The 16761-nt window shown below is 47.0% G+C and overlaps 1 protein-coding gene across 1 annotated transcript; it reads right to left on the reverse strand.

The window, feature by feature from the left end:
• Positions 1-10828: 10828 nt before the first annotated feature.
• TEX46 (testis expressed 46) lies at positions 10829-12926 on the reverse strand. Its single transcript, XM_088789761.1, has 2 exons — positions 12735-12926; positions 10829-11383 (listed from the first exon to the last, which is right to left on the reverse strand). The coding sequence occupies exons 1-2, from the start codon at positions 12924-12926 to the stop codon at positions 11087-11089; spliced, it is 489 nt and encodes a 162-aa protein (XP_088645887.1). The 3' UTR covers positions 10829-11086.
• Between the last annotated feature and the right edge of the window lie 3835 nt (positions 12927-16761).

Below are 16761 nucleotides of genomic sequence, written 5' to 3' on the forward strand. Positions count from 1 at the left end.
GAAACAACCCAACTGGTGGGTGAATAGACAAAGTGTGGTACATCCATGCGATGGAATACTACTCAGCAATGTAAAGGAACAAACTACCGATACACGCAATGATGTGGCTGAATCTCAAACGCATGCTGCTACGTGAAACAAGCCAGACCCAAAAGACTGTAGACTGTATCATTCCATTTTCATAACATTCTGGGAAAGGCAAAACTGGTGGGACAGAAGACAACTCGGTGGCTGCCTGGGGTAGGGATGGGAGGCGATACGCTACAAGGGGCAGAAGGGGACTTGGAGAGGTGATGGAACTGTGCTGTACCTTGACTGTCGTGGCGGTTATGGGACTATATGTACTTGTCAAAACTCATAGAGCTGTACACCTGTCAACTATAGCTCAGTGTTGTTGTTGTTGTTTTTTAATGAAGCCATTTACAGTCCCAAGAACATTAGGATGTGTCTACCTGGGAGTCAGAGGGGTGACAACAGACGGAAGACCCTTCCTTGTGAATTCACAAGGCGTGAATGGGGGACTCTATGGTATTGTTGTGAGTTTGTTATGAGAGGGAAGTTGGAAGGTGCTCGCCTTTGAGCATGAGCACAGGACCCCTGGGGCAGGGCCAGTGAGGGCACCCTCGTGGGAGAGCTGTCTGATATCCCTTAACAGGCATCTATGGTAGGACCAGGATGTTGTCGTCTCATTTTCAGGTGAAGAATGCAATTCAGAGATATGAAATGACTCGCCAAGGTCATGGGCAGCGAATGATGGGGCCGGGGGTCTAGCTCTGTGCTATGCACCACCGCACCCTCTGCATGTGGCTAAGGTCTCTGCACCCTCAATTTATAGCCCTCCTCTGGGGCCCAGCCCCATCTCATGTCTGTCTCCAGTCTCAGGACTTATTCCCATAGACCCAAAGGTGGGGTCAGTGTTTCACCTCTAAGCTGCACACCAGCTGCTCACATTGAGACTAGGAATAGGCACTAGGACTCTCTCCCGCTCCCTTTCCAGCTGGAAAATGCTGGCAGGGGTAGGGCTCAGGAAGAGCCAGGCTCTCCCAAACCCCACCCATAACACAACTCCTCCTCTGGGGGGTCTTCAGCCCACAGACCTTCACTCCTTTCTCCTCCTCACTGTCCGCTCTGGGACAGCCCTCCTGGCTCTTGATACATTCAGAAACAGTCCCCAAGAGCCAGCTGTGTGCTGGGCACAGGGCTACACCCAGAGGTGCAGCACCTTTCCCCCAGGGAGCCAGCAGGATGGTGGAGGTCAGACACAGGGCTCTGGGCCCACATGAAGCATGGCCTGACTCCGGCTCTGCCCTTACTGGCTTTGGACTAATGACTGCACCTCTCTGAGTCTCGGTTTCCTCGTCTGCATAATGGGAATGACCTCATAGAATTTAAGTGATGTTAAGTGAGACAGGCGTGCAAAGTCCCTAGAAAGCTGTTCCCTAGTTAGTAGCTAGCGTTGCTGTAATAATTCCTCTGGGAGACAGCCGTGAACAGAGCATGTGCAGAGGGCTCCGGGGACTTCGGGGTACCTGTGAGTTCAGCCTTGGGGTGCAACTGGGAGGAAGACTTCATTGAATGGGGTGTTGGGGATGGGTTGGGAATGGCACCCCAGTCAGAAGCCTGGAGATATGAAAAGGAAGAGGAGCAGTTTCTCATTTGTTTTGAGAATTCAGTGAGTTAAACACATAAAATACTTGAAACTATTCCTGGCCTATGGTGCACACTCTATAACTGTTAGTGGTGACAGTGAAGGGGATGTGGGGTGATCTAGGCTAATATTTGAAGCAAGCCTTCGTGGGCTATGCCTCACCTGAGTCTTCATTCTCTCCAAGGTGTGGAAGATCCCAACTCCTTGGGGATTTTGGTCCACAGGGCAGGAGACCCTGGGAGTGGGAAATTCAGTCAGAGGAGCGAAGGCGAAGAGAGGTCTTGTGAGGCTGGAAAAGAGGAAGGGGACAGAAATGCCAGAAGACAGGCGGGGGGTGAGGATGGGAGGAGACAAAGCAACCCCCTCTCCCCTCTATAAAGCTCCCCGTCAAAAACAGGGATAATGAGCTCAGAAAACCAGCTGGCTGGGTCTGCCTGGGTCTGTCTTGACTTTAGCACCGAATGTCCCAAATCCCTCTGTCACCCTCCCTGCCATGGCCTCTACTTCCAGCTCCTCCTCCCACTTCTAGCCTCAGAAACAACCCTGTCAGACCCCCCTCCCGCCCCGGGGCATTTAGCCCCAACTCACCCTCTTCTGGAAGACTCAGGAAGAACAGGGCAGGTCAGGCCCCACCATGACTGGCCAGTGCCTCCCGGAGTCTGCTGTGCCCCAGGGGACAGGAATGGCTTCCTGAGCTCTGAGGGCTGTCTTCACCAGGACTCCCCAGGGGCTGGCAGATGTGGTGCCTGATTTGCCCAGCACTAATCCCTCCATGCCCTCGGCCATGGGGATTAGTTTCTGAGGTCCCCAAGTATGAGCAGCGGGGAGGGGGCACATCTGCCAGGGAGACTGGGCAGCAGCACGTGACCCGAGTTGGTGAGCAAAGGAATGTTCTCTCTAAAATGAGTCTCTGCCGAGCCCACAGTAAAAAAGATGACGGTTGTTGCCAGGAAAACAGCCTACCCACTGGCCCCCCAGCTTCATCAATCCCGCACACCAACTCCTGGGCTACCTGCGAGGAACCTGAGGCTCCAAGGAACACAGTTTGAAGATGAGTGGGGTCAGCCTAGGTGTCGAATATTCAGATAACTCAGTTCAAATCGCAGTTCTGTCACTGCCTGTGTAGTGTTGGGTAGGTGTCATGCCCTCTTTGTTTCTTCATCTGTAAAATGGGGATAATGATACCTCCGTTAGTGTGAGAATTAAATTACACTGTGCTTGTAAAGCAGGTAGCCTAGGACCTGGCACCTAGTAGGGCAGACATCAGATCTTTCTCAGTGAACATTCTAGAACGTCACTATCCTTTGATTTTAGTTGGCACACAAGATAAAATACATTTGCCTTCTTGGCACCAGATATGGCTGCCCATTGAAACTACCTGGACAAACCAGTGGTATCTGGGCCCCACAACCAGAAATCCTACTATAATCCTGGGGAGATTATTTTTTAAAAGACGACGGGTGTCTGGGTCCCACTCCCAGAGGTCTCCAGGGGTGCAGCCTGGGCATCACGATTCTTGAAGATTCAGTGATTCCAGTGTGTGGTCAAGATTGAGAACCACTGCCCCTGACCAGTGTATCTCCAACTCCTTTTAAACGTGTGTAGGAATAGCCAGGGGATTGAGTTAAACTGCAGGTTCTGTCAGTGGGTCAGGTGGGACCTGAGAGGGTCTGCATTCCTCACAAGCTCCCAGGACGTCAGTGCTGGTTCGGGGACACACTGTGAGGAGCAGAAGGCTCCTCTGAGCTTCGTGGTCGCTCCAGCTCCCACATCATTATCTCAGGAGAGCCTCACAGTTGCCTCCCGGCCGCCCGTACTGGACAAGGCTTGAGTTATTATCTCCATGTTGGTGATGCTCAGGGTTGGATATGGGAATGCGTGAAGGCAAGCCTTCTGGATCTTCCTCTGTATCCCCCGGAGCCAAAGATCTGGGCTGGACCAGAAAGTGGGATTGATCAATTAGAGCGAGAAGAGAGCTGAGGGATTTTATCCCAAATCCACATTGTGTGGCTGCTGAAACAGGCTCTGAGAGGGGAGGTGACTTGCCAAGGTCACATAGCAAGTTTAGTGACAGCAAGGGAGTTGGGATCCAGGTCTTTTCCAATGCACCTGGCTGCTTGGTTAATCTTTCCTGTGGCTCAGAGCAGGCTGGGCAGCCTGCCTCTGTCTGGGTCGCAGATTGAGTGCTGACAATGTGCTTGACTGAGGTGCCGGATGCTTTCTATGTTACCTCCTTTGGTCTTCATAGCAATTCCCCCCGGGGCAGGTTCTATTTTGTCCCCATTTGACATACAGAGAAACCCGTTGCTCTTAGAATTGAGGTCCCAGGAAGTCACAGGACTGGGATATGGACCCAGGAGTCTTCGCTGATTCCCATTAGTGTCTCCCCGTCAGTCTATGAGGTCCGCTAGGGCAAGGTCCATGTCTCATTCTGGTTTGTGTCGCCAAACCAGGACTGAATGTGTGAATCAGTTAATCCACTCCCGGTCCCACACCTCTGCTGACAAAGACCCTCACCCCCAGGACACCATCTCCTCTCCGGGAGCTCCACCCGTGCCCCTTACCCCAGACCCATTGCAGCCATTTCTCACAGCCTAGACCAGCTCCGCCCCTCCTGAAGTTACTAGGTTGGTGCAAAAGTAATGGCGGTTTTTGCAATTTTTAACCTTTTAAACCGCAGTTATTTTTGTACCAACCTAACAACTAACCCGAATCCATAGTATGTCATACAGCAAAGTGGCCGCATGGTGGCAGTAGATGCCCATGTGTAAAATTGGGCCCAGCCTATGCCTCCTCCCCTGAAAACTCATCTGTTCCTTGAGTGCTTCTCTTCCTGCAGACATTTGTACAAGGACTTTCCATCTTTGAGCCAAGATAATAATCTCCACAACAGCCCCTTGAGAGAGGAGTTATTCATCCTCTTTATAGCCAAGAGATCATATTAGTCCCTTATTTAAAGAACCTTCCATGGCTGCCCACAGCTCTTTGGAAAAATCACATTCTTTACCTGCAGAGTATAAACCCCACCCAGGGGACCCTTGAATCAGATCCCAGCTCCACCAATTTGTGTGACTTTGGTCGGTTTCTTGGCTTCTCTTGGACCTCAATGTGCTCATCTGGAAAATAAGGTAATGAAATAGAACCTACTGTGTTTCCCCGAAAATAAAATCTAGCCGGACAATCAGCTCTAATGCGTCTTTTGGAGCAAAAATTAATATAAGACCTGGTCTTATTTTACTATAATATAATACCGGGTGTAATATAATGTAATATAATATAACATAATATAATACGATACTGGGTATAATATAAAATATAATATAATATAAGACTGGGTCTTATACGTATTAATTTTTGCTCCAAAAGACTCATTAGAGCTGATTGTCTGGGTAGGTCTTATTTTGGGGGAAACAGGGTACCCCTGAACATAAGCCCTAATGCGTCTTTTGGAGCACAAATTAATGTAAGGCCCAGTCTTATTTTCGGGGAAACACAGTAGCATTTCTCCCAAAGCTCTGATTGATTCATGAATCCATCTATTTGCTCATTTACCCATTGAGTGATTTGACAGACATTTTTTTTGAGGGTCTGCTATATGCCAGGTCTTACATTTGGGTCTGGAGGAAGACACAATGGCAGAGTAGACATAGCAACACAAACTTGTTGAGCACCTACTAAGCGCTGGGCACTATTGTAGGTGTTTGAGATATCTCAATGAACAACACAAAGATCCCTGGCCTCATCCAGCTTACATCCTAGCAGGGGCCACACGATAAATTAGCTAACTGGTATTAAATTAGAAAATGACACCTGCTATAGAAAAATAAGTAGAGCCAGGTAAGAGGGGCAGATTATAGTATTAAATTGGGTGCTCAGAATGGCCTCATTGAGAAAGAAACATTTAGCAAATCAGCTAACTGGCAGTAAAGGAGTTAGGTCCATGGTGAGGGGAACAGAGGCCTCAAGGTCAGAGAGCCTAGTGGGTTAAAGGAAAAGCAAGGAGGCCAGTGGCTGGAACAGACTACGTGAGGGGCAGACTAGTAGGTTGGAAAGGTAAGGGGAGCCAGGTCATGGAGAACCTCACAGGACACAGGAAGGACTTGGGTTCTCACTCTGAGTGAGATGGGCGCCATTGCAGGGTTTGGAGCTGGCACGACCTGACTGACATTTTTAAAGGAGCGCTCCAGCTTCTGTGTTGAGAGCAGACTAGAGGGCAAGGGTGGGGGCAGGGAGACCAGGGACTTATTCAGGTGAGAGGTGGTGGTGGCTTGGAGCAGCAGGAGAGGCAGTGAGAGTGTCCCAGACTCTGGATATATTTGAGGAATTCGAGCTGGGGATGAGAGGAGGGAGGGGTCGGGAACAGCACCCAAGTTTTCACCTGAGCACTTGGGAGTTAACTTTTGCTATGAATGGGGAAGCGTGCGTGCGGGAGGGGTTTTGGAGCAGAGGAGCGGAGTTCAGGACAGCTCATGTTAATGTTGAGATGTCTGAGGGAAGGTGCGGAAGGAGGCAGTTGGCCATTTGAATCTGGAACTTAGAGGTCTGTAGCAAAGGTGTACGTCAGAAAATCACTGGCATGTAACAGTAGATCTTTAAAGCCCTCACCAGGGGAGTGAGATGGAGTAGAGAAGGGATCTGGACAGGAGCCCAGAGGTCCAAGAGATGTGAGTGCTGGGTGAAGGCAAGTACCACAAAGTCTTGCCACGGAGGTGCAAATGGGGCGTTACTGCAGAAAGTTAGAGGCCGAGGGGCAGTAGTGAATGAGGCATTGGGGGGCCTATCCGACTTCTCATCAGTCGTGTGGAGAGAAGTGCTGGGGTGAGGGCATAGCTGGAAACCTCCTGGAGTGTGCTCCGGAAGAGGAACCACACACACTGTCTCATTATTCTCCTGTTTTATAGGCAAGTGGAAGGTCAGTCCTGCAAGTAACGGAAACCTGGCCTGAGCTCAGGCACCAGGGGAATTGTTTGCTGTACTGAGGCCACCTGGCGACCCTGGGAAGTGGCAACCATGTACCGTGTTTCCCCGAAAATAAAACTGGGTCTTATATTTTTTGCTCCAAAAGACACATTAGGGCTTATGTTCAGGGGATGTCATCCTGAAAAAACATGCTAGGGCTTATTTTCTTTTTTTGCTAGGGCTTACTTTCCAGTTAGGTCTTATTTTCGGGGAAACACGATAGAATCATTTCTGCTTTGGGGAAGGGAGCCCCCTCTGGAGCTCACTTGTTATCTCATTGCTAGAACCTGGAGTGAATCTGTAGAGTCTTCCAATACAATCAAAATTGTCTTTCCAAGATCCAACCCCTGACCTTGGGGTTCATCAAACATAAACCTGCCCAGGAGGAGTAGAAATCGATAGGAGTAGAATAAAAAACAGAGCAAGAAATCGACCGGGCTTATAGTGGGACTTCCACAGGTTGCGAGCAATCCTAGAGAGACGTTGTAGCAGGGAGGCATGGAGTAGCAGTCCAAAGCCCATCGCAGAGGCCTGAACCGTCTGGCCGTGGAGTCCCTGCCAAGCCGGGGGAAAGAGCCCCAAGTTCCGATGGAGGAGTAGCCTGGAGCCATTGGGCTTGCGCCTGCAGTAGCTGCCTGGGCTTCTTGTCCAAAGATGTAACCCCAGAAGCAGCAGGGGATATTGGCCAGTGTGGGTAGCCCCGTCTGGACAGCAAGTAGTCCAAAGCTATATGGTTATCCCCATAACCTGAGCTAAGGAGTCATGATAACCTTGGCAGTGAGAACCCTGGTTGTCTGCATTGTAATTTCCTTTAGGATAACTGAGCAGTTGTAGATCCTGGTTCTGCCGATCTGTGGGCGGAAAACCTGCATAAAATGGTGAGGTCCATGTACGTAATACCCAGGAATGTCTTGTCTGTGGCACCAGAGGCTGGGGCTGGGGCTGGGATTGTTGCCTTGCCCACAGAACTTGGGTTGTCACAAAGGTTCATATGCAGCTGGCATTATGTCCAAGGAGAAAGCAAGGAAGGACCTATACCCAGAGCACAAAGCAGTTCTGGGGACACGAAGTGCACTGCTCAGTATTCTGCCAGGGGGTCTTAACGCCATCCATGCAGAGGATGGGAGCATGAGTGGAGGCCCAAAGCACAGCCGCCGGTGGCCGTGGCCAGCTAGGAGCAATGCCTTTGCCATGTAAAAGTGAGACACTGACAAGATCTGCCACAACTGGGTTGGTGGCAGGGGTTTGGGCTGTGGTATGTTTAGTACTGTGATAGGTTTGTCCAAGGGCCCTGGCCTGGGCAGCTGCCTGTCCAAGCCTGGAAGAGGAGGCTAGAGGTTATTTACCCCTCTGCCCTAGTCTGTTTCCTGCGATTGCATACATGTGTTTTTGCTAGATCAGCTGGGGTCTTTCACGCACCTGGGATAAGCCAAATGCTCAGTCCCCTTCCCAGAGCATTTACCCCCAAAGGAACCCAGGAATCACCACTCTGTCTGACACGTCAGGTGCATCTTTTCCCCTCCTAGGTACCCACAGAGGATGATGAGGGAGCGGCTGATGTAATTGCTCCTTGAGCCAGCCATACCAGGGCTCAGTTGTACCCACCACCTGCAGCTGACAGGTGTGGAAGAGCAAGCGAATTCCATGTTGACAGGGCCCACAGCTGGGGGGCAGGGCTGTGAAGATAATTCCATCGTCAGCTTGTAGTATATCAGGAAATTCCAGCATACAACAAAGGTGCTCATCAGAGCCTTAAGAATCTAGTTGGTACCTGCTTGGTGAAAGAGAATAGGTATCCCATACCCTAAATCAGGTCCGTGGTGGTCAGAATCCATGGCAACGAATGGCTGATTGTGAACTGATCAGATCCACGGGTCATGACACCATACCTGGAGTCACCTGGAGCCACAGGCCAACATTACCGGCAAGTAATACACACTCGGTGAGCACCGTAACTTCACAGGTCAAATGCATCCTCCTTGGGCCACCTCAGGCCCTCCATGGTTGTCTCACTATTGTAGTGGGTCCAGGCGTGGATCCTAGGGCGCCAGAGAGGATGTGATGGCCACACAGTCCTGATCAGCTTTTCATTCCAGATGTTCTCTTCAAGACGCAGTGCCTTATTGTGGGTTTGTTCATATGTCACATACAGATCGAGTTTGTGGCTGAATTGCTGTATCTGTTTCCACAGCAGTGGTTACCCTATGGCTGTTCTTCTAATGGTCCATTCTGGGTGGTCCAATGGCCTGGCCATACAAGCAAGACCATTAGCAATGGCCCGTGAAGCTGTGTAAAAGGGACTATTTACAAAAGTGTGGCAGGCTATAGAAAACACAGAAGGTTGGTGCAGTGCCCCTGGGCTGGTACCTGGGGGGATGCTACTCCCTCTGGGCCCAAAGCGAACCTGGAAGGAGGTCTTGTAGAGAGAGCCTTCTGAGAGGAGGAGTGACCCTCTGTCAAGGGACCCAGCCAGCTCTAAACCATCCCAAGACAGCCCCACAGAAGGGAGCTGGGCGAATAAGCACCTCAGTCTCCTCCTTCCCTTTCATCTTCTGCCAGGGATCCCTGTTGGCCAAACTCAACTGGATGCCACAGGGCAAAGGAATCTGATGATGCAGTCCACTTAGGTTGGCCTCCTGGCAGAAAAGGCGGGAGAAAGATGGAGCGTGGACTTGGAGGGGCAAGTAGATCTCTGAGGCACAAGGAGGGTTGTACTTTTAAATGGGGGGGGGGTCACAGGAATCCTCACTAAGAAGGAATCATTTGAGCAAAGACCTGAGGGGGGGCAGTAATTCCTCTAATCCTCACATCAATCTAGGAGGTCGGTAGTGTTACTCTCCCCATTTTACAGTTGAGGAAACTGAGGTACGGCAAGAATGAACAACCTAGAGGTGTCCAAGATCACACAGCTTGGAGTTAATAGAGACAGGATGTAAAGCCAGGCAGTCGGGCTCCAGAGATCCTGCTCTTAAACAAGATAGGATATAGGAGAGTCATAAAATGATAGGGCAGAGAAAATGTCAAGACATAAAAGACTGTGATCAACAACTACAGATGTTATTCATTGAGCACTGACTGTGTATACTAGACACTGTGTTAGATGCTATGAGGCAAGGAGGGTGATATACAGATGAACCAGATACTGTGATTGTCCTCAAAGAGTCTATAATCAAGTTGGAGGGTGGAAAAAGCATATAGAAATGTGCACAAATCAAGTGTCAGCAGATTGTGACACGTTTCACTGTAGAACTACAGATAAAATGTTAGGAGCGTGCTAAGGAAAGATTCATTATAGCTGGGTTGAGGGAAGCTTTCTGGAGGTGTTAGGTTTGGAAGAAGTGAAGAATTTTAGTAGCAGAAAGGGGAAGATAAAGGATTCCAGAGGAAGAAACTACATGAGCAGAGATGTGGATGCATCTGGGGGATGGCCAGTCATCTGCGTTGGTGAGAGTTCATGAGACTTGTGGGGAGAGAGCAGACTTTACGTGGGACACCAACAGGGCATTGAGTCTCAGTGAGGTGGGGATTGATTTCCTTTCCAATCCTCCTAATGGAGAAAAGTCTCAGCTTGGTGCTAGCACATCTTTCAAAGGCTAGCACTTGTTAATCTCTCTTTTTAACCCATAGTTCACAGGCTCAGATCCTTCAGAGGGCAACCCAGCTCTGGTTAGAACTTAATAACATTGTTTTGTTTCCATTGTCTTTATTTTGACAGTTAAGTTCTATTTCAGGCAAATGATACTGTTTTTTAATTTACAGATAAGTTATTTTTATTATTATTTTCCTTTATAGATACATTTATATAAGGAAAAAAATAGTCGATTTCAAGGGACAATATTGAGTTAAAAATTCAGGTAGTTCAAGGCTATGGCAAAAATCACAAATGTGGTAGGTACTCTAATGATTGATGCTTAGGATACTCTGGCATGGGGTATAAAGCATGTGAGGGCGAGAAATGGAGGGGAAAAGGCTGGAAAAGGCGTCAAATCAATGGAAGGAGAGCCTGAACCCCACAGTAAGGATTATGGGTTTTATTCTGTCAACCACGGCGAGAGGTTGGCTGAAGAACAGGCAATGTACACACTCAGTGCTGTGCTTGGCAGGGCTTGCCCTGGCCTCTGAGCGCAGGGCGGGGGTGGGGGTGGGGAGGCGGTGGGGGGGCAGCCTGGAGCCTGGGACAGCACTGGGGAGGCCGCTGTAAGACTGCAGGTGAACAAGTGTAGTGCCCTGGGCCAGGGTCGACTGAGATGGTCCAACTAAAAGAGAGGAAGGGCTGAGTTCTCAAGCCTCGTCAGGCTGTGTCACAGGGTGCTCCCTAGCTAACCTAGTGAGTAGATTTCTTCGACAGAGGGGACCTTTCAGCCTCCAATCCTCCTTCCCAGTGAGATTTACTAAGAAAATCCGATCGTCTCTGACAGGGTTTTACTGAGTAAAGGCAACATCAGAAGAAGCCAGCCCTCCCCAGTCCTTCTGACCTCGTCAGGGGGAGTTGGAGGTGCAGTTAGAGAAGATGGAGAAGATGGACTCTTGCCTCCTCAGCTGGCGCTTTCCCGCGGCAAAAGTCTGCTGTCGGCTCGACCTCTTGTAGCAATTCATTTTATTCCACACGATGAACATCTGATTTTCCAGGACCTTCAGCTTCATTTCACAGAACATAAGCCGTTCAAGGATCTTGTCCTGAAGGGCAAAGCAGGCATGCAGTTTCTCGACTTCTTTTGTGTTCATGACGTTGCCATAGGGTTTGGCTTTGGGGATCTTTTGTTTCTCTGCCTCTTCCTAAATTCCCACCACCAGGAAAAGAGGAAAGGCTGGTTAATAATGATAATCCCTTCCCATGCCGAGTGATGTATAATAAATGTCATCTTCATCACTTCTCACAACCAGCCTGCCAAGAGAGCACCTTGCACACGTCTTGTGGGTGAGAGAGAATTGGGGCCCAGAGAGGGAAGGTCCCTTTCTCAGCATTGCTCAGCCTATGGGAGAGCCCCCATACTCCTAGAATCCAGTTTCCTTTGGTTCATAAGGAGTCAATGAAATGGTCCTCTAAGCTGTACTCACTAAGAACATAAAACCCATACCCCAAACATACCTGTGTCACTAGAGCTAGTACTTTTCCCAATGTGCCGGAGAGTTTTGTCAAGCTCCGTAAAAATCTCTAGCTGCCAAGTCTCAGTGTCTCACGACATGCTCTTACCTTTATAATCCTCATCTGCCCCCTCCCCCAGTTGATAATAATACTTTATGTTTTCTGTTTGGATTCATCTACAAACAGCTGGTTTGCAGAAAAGTAAGTATGACAACAAATACCCATGTTTCCACACCAGCTTAAGAAATAAAATATCACAAATGGAATTGTGGATCCTTCTCCTAGCATGTTCCCCTCCCTCCCTGAACCTCATCTCTACTGCAATCCTGAATTTGGTATTTACTTTTTCCAGGCATTTCTTGAGACCCGTGGTTCTCAGTGGGAGGCTATTTTGCCCTATGTGGTGGGGGGACGGACATTCGGCAATGTCTGCAGACATTTTTGGGTGTCACAAAAGGGGTGCTAATGGCATCTGGTAGGTAAAGGCCAAGGATGCTGCTGAACATCCAACAGTGCACAGGACGGCCCCCATCGCAAAGAATTATCCGGCCCAAAATGTCAATCATGCAGAAGTTGAGAAATCCTGCCTTCATGTACTTTCCCTAAACACGTGTACTCACAAACAACATAGGGTATTGTTTTGCATTTTTTAAAACTTTATATAAAAGATGTTATACTCTACGTACATCTCTCCTATTTTCATTGTTATATTTTAGAGATGTGTCTATGTTACACATGTATCTTTAGTTCATCCATTTTCATTTTTTCCCCTTTCATAGTAGTTGCTACTGTTGCCAAAGCATGTCGACTGTCAAACATGAAGTAGGAGAGGCTGGGATGGTCCGGATTTTACAGCTGAGACAACTGAAGCCTTGTGAAGAACGTGCTTTGTCCTCCATCACCCAAGAGGCAGCTAGAGAGCAGAACCCTGGATCCCTCAGTCTGGCCCCATTACCCGGACACCTCCCCTGTCTCCCAATCCCTAATCTAGCTGTTAATATCCCATCACCCTCAGCTGAAGCTAAGGCCCCTCTTGCTCACCTGCTGGGGCTCTGAGGGGATGAGCTTGAGTTCATGCTTCACCAGCCAGTTGCTAAGCAACAACAGAAGGAATAGGAACCCAAACAGGGCTGGCTTGTAGCTGATCATCCACGCTACCAGTGTACCTATGGCACCTGAGGAATCAAGTATCCCATAGAGATGCTTAAAAAGAGACACAAGTTCCCCCAGCATTATGGCTTGATGGCACCCAGGCCCCAAGATCCAGCCTCAGTCCCCCCCGCTAGGACAGTTGCCTCCATAACAGGAGTCATGGCTGCCCCCTCCTCTGAGTCATGAGCCCCCATCCCCCAGCTGCCGCATAACAATATTCACGGCTCCTGTGTCTTAAACAGCTACTATGTGCCAGACTTTGACAGGCAGCTTGCAAGCATCAGCTCATGATGTCCTCACAACAGCCAGGTGATGTAGGCCTTAGTGATACCTCATTCACTCAACAATACTTCTGGGCCTAGCCACTGAGAATAAAATAGCCAGCAATACACTGAGAATAAAATAGCCGGGGAGGGAGATTACAAAGAGAAATTATCCTAAATTTGGAAATAAGGCAAAAAGATTACTACAAGCGGGTCCACAGTTACACTAGAATATTGTCTAACAGGCCCACCTGTTGGTCCCCTGATGCTTTAGGGGAAGGTAACTTTGACTTACTATTTAATATTGATTTGGGGCCCCCTCTGTAGTCAGGTAATAACTTTTAAAAAATGGATAAGTTGTTCTAGAAATTCCATTTCTGAATCTATAGCCTAAAGAACTGAAAGCATGTTCACCTATGTTCATAGCAGCATTATTCACAATAGTCAAAACGTGGAAACAACCCAAAAATCCCTCAAAAGTTGAATGGATAAGCAAAATATTGTATATGAAGCCGGACAATTAAGTTCGCGAACTCATCCTAGAAAAAGAGCTACATACCTCATTGTTGAATATCACTACGGTCACCTTCCAAGTACTCCCCTTGGGAAGCTATGTACCGACGCCAGCTCCTAGTCCACCCTTCAAAGCAATTTTGGAACTCTTTCTGGAATGGCCATCAGAGCTGTCATCGTATTACCCTTGAGGTCCTGAATGTCATCAAAACGTCTTCCTTTCAATATTTCCTTTATTTTCGGGTAAAGAAAGAAGTCATAGGGGGCCAGATCAGGTGAGTAGGGAGCGTGTTCCAATACAGTTATTTGTTTACTGGCTAAAAACTCCCTCACAGACAGTGCTGTGTGAATTGGTGCATTGTCGTGATGCAAGAGCCATGAATTGTTGGTGAAAAGTTCAGGTTGTCTAACTTTTTCACGCAGCCTTTTCAGCACCTCCAAATAGTAAACTTGGTTAACTGTTTGTCCAGTTGGTACAAATTCATAATGAATAATCCCTCTGAGATCAAAAAAGGTTAGCAACATTGTTGCAAGAAGTTCGTGAACTTAATTGTCAGTCTCATATACACATTGGGATACTATTCAGCCTTAAAAAGGGAGGAAATTCTGACACACGCTACAACATGGATGAACTTTGAGGAGATTATGGTAAGTAAAATAAGCCAGTCACAAAAGGACAAAAGCTATTTGATTCCACTTATATGAGAGATCTAGAGTGGTTAAACTTATAGAGACAGAAAGTAGAATGGTGGTTGCCAGGGGAGGGGGGAATGGGGGAATGGGGATTATTTAGTGGGTACAGAGTTTTATAATATAAAAAGAGTCCTGGAGATTGCACAACCATGTGAATGTACTTAACACTAGTGAACTGTACATTTAAAAATGGTTAAGATGGTAAATTTTATGTTACATGTATTTCACCACAATTTAAGAAAATGAAATGAATTAGTTACAGGCCTAATTCATTTTATTGCACTTTGCTGTATTGTGCTTCACAGATGTACTTTTTACAAATTGAAGGCAAGACCCTCCACCAGCAAAAAGATTATGACTGGCTTTATTGTGTGATACTCGCTTTATTACAGTGGTCTGGGACCAAAACCGTAATATCTCCAAGGTATGCCTATATTTGGGGGGAAAATTGGATAAGCTGCAAATCATTATTATTATTATTATTGATAAATAGATTCAAATGAGTTCTTTCTGATAGAAAAGATAATCTCCAAAGTTCATAGTTTTATGGCCTTGTAGGACATTAACTATTTTTTTTCTTATTTAACTTTGCAATCTTATTCCAGCATTCTATTTTCCACTAACAGAATGATTATATACCTGGGTGCCAAAAAAATGTATACACATGACTTGTATTCATCTTTTGTTATCCGTATATACTGAGTATTACAATTTTAATACAATTTCAATGGCTCTGATATTCTAATATTTTCAATTCATTGCCATTTTGGAGGCCTTTAGGTTAGTTCTTATTTATTATTATCCATAACCTGGGATTATCAGCATTGAAGTTAAATCTTTGTGCATGTACTTAAATAATTCCAGAGAATGTTTTCCTGAAAGTGGAATTGCTGGTCAAAGGATACACATATTTTAAATATATAATTTTTAAGTTTTATCAAATTATTACATGTGCAAACAAGTCAAAACTACAGGGTGTAAAACAAACTTCAATCTCCCATCTCCCCCCTTCCCACCCTCGAGTTCTATGACTCAGAGAAACAATTCTAACTCTTAGCTGTTTCTTCTGGTATTTATCTTGATATATCCAAATAATATGCTTATACTGTTATTTCTTGATTTCTCAATTTTGATATATTATGTTTTTCTGATGGAAGATGAGGATTTTGCTCCCAGGCAGAACCTTTCCTTCCACAAACCTCCCTCATCCTTCTCTTCCACAAGCTTGCTCTTTTTTCCATTCTCTCAGTATAATTCTATCACTTTGGTTAAAACAATATTTATTGCTTATTAGGCCAGTGTAGCTCACAGTGTAGCCATATATTGTACTATGATTACACTTTCTAGCGCAGCTTCTAGTTTTCCTGGACTTAATTGCCTCTTTTTTTGTTTGCTTAGTTGTTTTTTTTAAAACTCAATTTCATTGAATTACAATCAATATAAAATAAAATATACTTATTTTACTTGTACAGTCAATGAGTTTTGACTAGCATATTTACACCCTCAGTCAAGATATAAAACATTTCTATTATCCCCAGCAAGTTTTCTCCTGTTCTTTTGCAGTCAACTCCCCCCCTCACCGCCCCCAGCCCCCCCCCCACCCCCCCCACCCCCCACCTCCGGTCCTCCCAGGCAACCACATTGGATTCTATCGCTAGAAATTAGATTTACCAATTCTTGGACTTCATGTAAATGGATTAATTTTTTGAAAATTATGCTTTGAAGAGACAGACATGTCTCATAGTTCTTAGCAATTCTAGTTCTGTGTAATAAGTGGAAATGAGCTTGAAGAACACAAGGCCTGGATTCCTGGAAGAATTAAAAGAATAAACCACCACTACCCTCAGCAGCATTGGAAAGAGTTACCCTGTTGTAGAAACGGGTTATGTATGTGGGGTGGGGCATAGAGAATGGAGGGAGCTGAGAGTGAGCCAGTGCTGTAGAGAGAAAGCAAAAACAAAGTCCTGGGGACAAAAGCAATCCTGTTGAATTCAAACGTGGATTTCCTAACTTCTGCCCATTTTATTACCACGAAACTAGTTTGCTCTCCAGGATTTCCCCAGTACCAGCAGGACAATTACGAATAAATAAGATGATCTACCAGTTACATGTTACCCCCTCCCTAGACCATAAGCTCTTTGAAAGCAGGAACTTCATAATTAAACCCTTGTCACCTAGTAAGCATTGACAAATGTTGGTTGAATTGACGAATGAAATGAGTGAATGAATGAGTGAATGAACACAAATTCATGGAAGTCCCTGGATGAAATGGTCGTCCTCGGAGGTGCAGTCTGGCCCAGAAGCCCTAGGACCAGGAAGGTGCTGGGACCAACTCCAAAGGCCAAGGAGACGCTCTAGGGAAGCATCGCTCTCGTTGCCGTGGTGCCGCTCTAGCCGCAGGGACGCAGCTCTATGGCAGCAGGGGAGGGCGGGGCCGGGGGAGTCTC

The sequence above is a fragment of the Rhinolophus sinicus genome, chromosome 14 (genome assembly GCF_057876585.1).
Source record: "Rhinolophus sinicus isolate RSI-liver-muscle chromosome 14, RSI-T2T, whole genome shotgun sequence".
Taxonomy (NCBI): Eukaryota; Metazoa; Chordata; class Mammalia; order Chiroptera; family Rhinolophidae; genus Rhinolophus; species Rhinolophus sinicus.

Bases quoted from the DNA above. Each gene is read 5' to 3' on its own strand.
- TEX46 (XM_088789761.1), bottom strand. From the start codon at position 12,926: ATGCTGGGGGAACTTGTGTCTCTTTTTAAGCATCTCTATGGGATACTT. The intron at 11,384-12,734 runs GTGAGCAAGAGG...GTGGGAATTTAG, and splicing joins TCCCCTCAGAGCCCCAGCAG to GAAGAGGCAGAGAAACAAAA.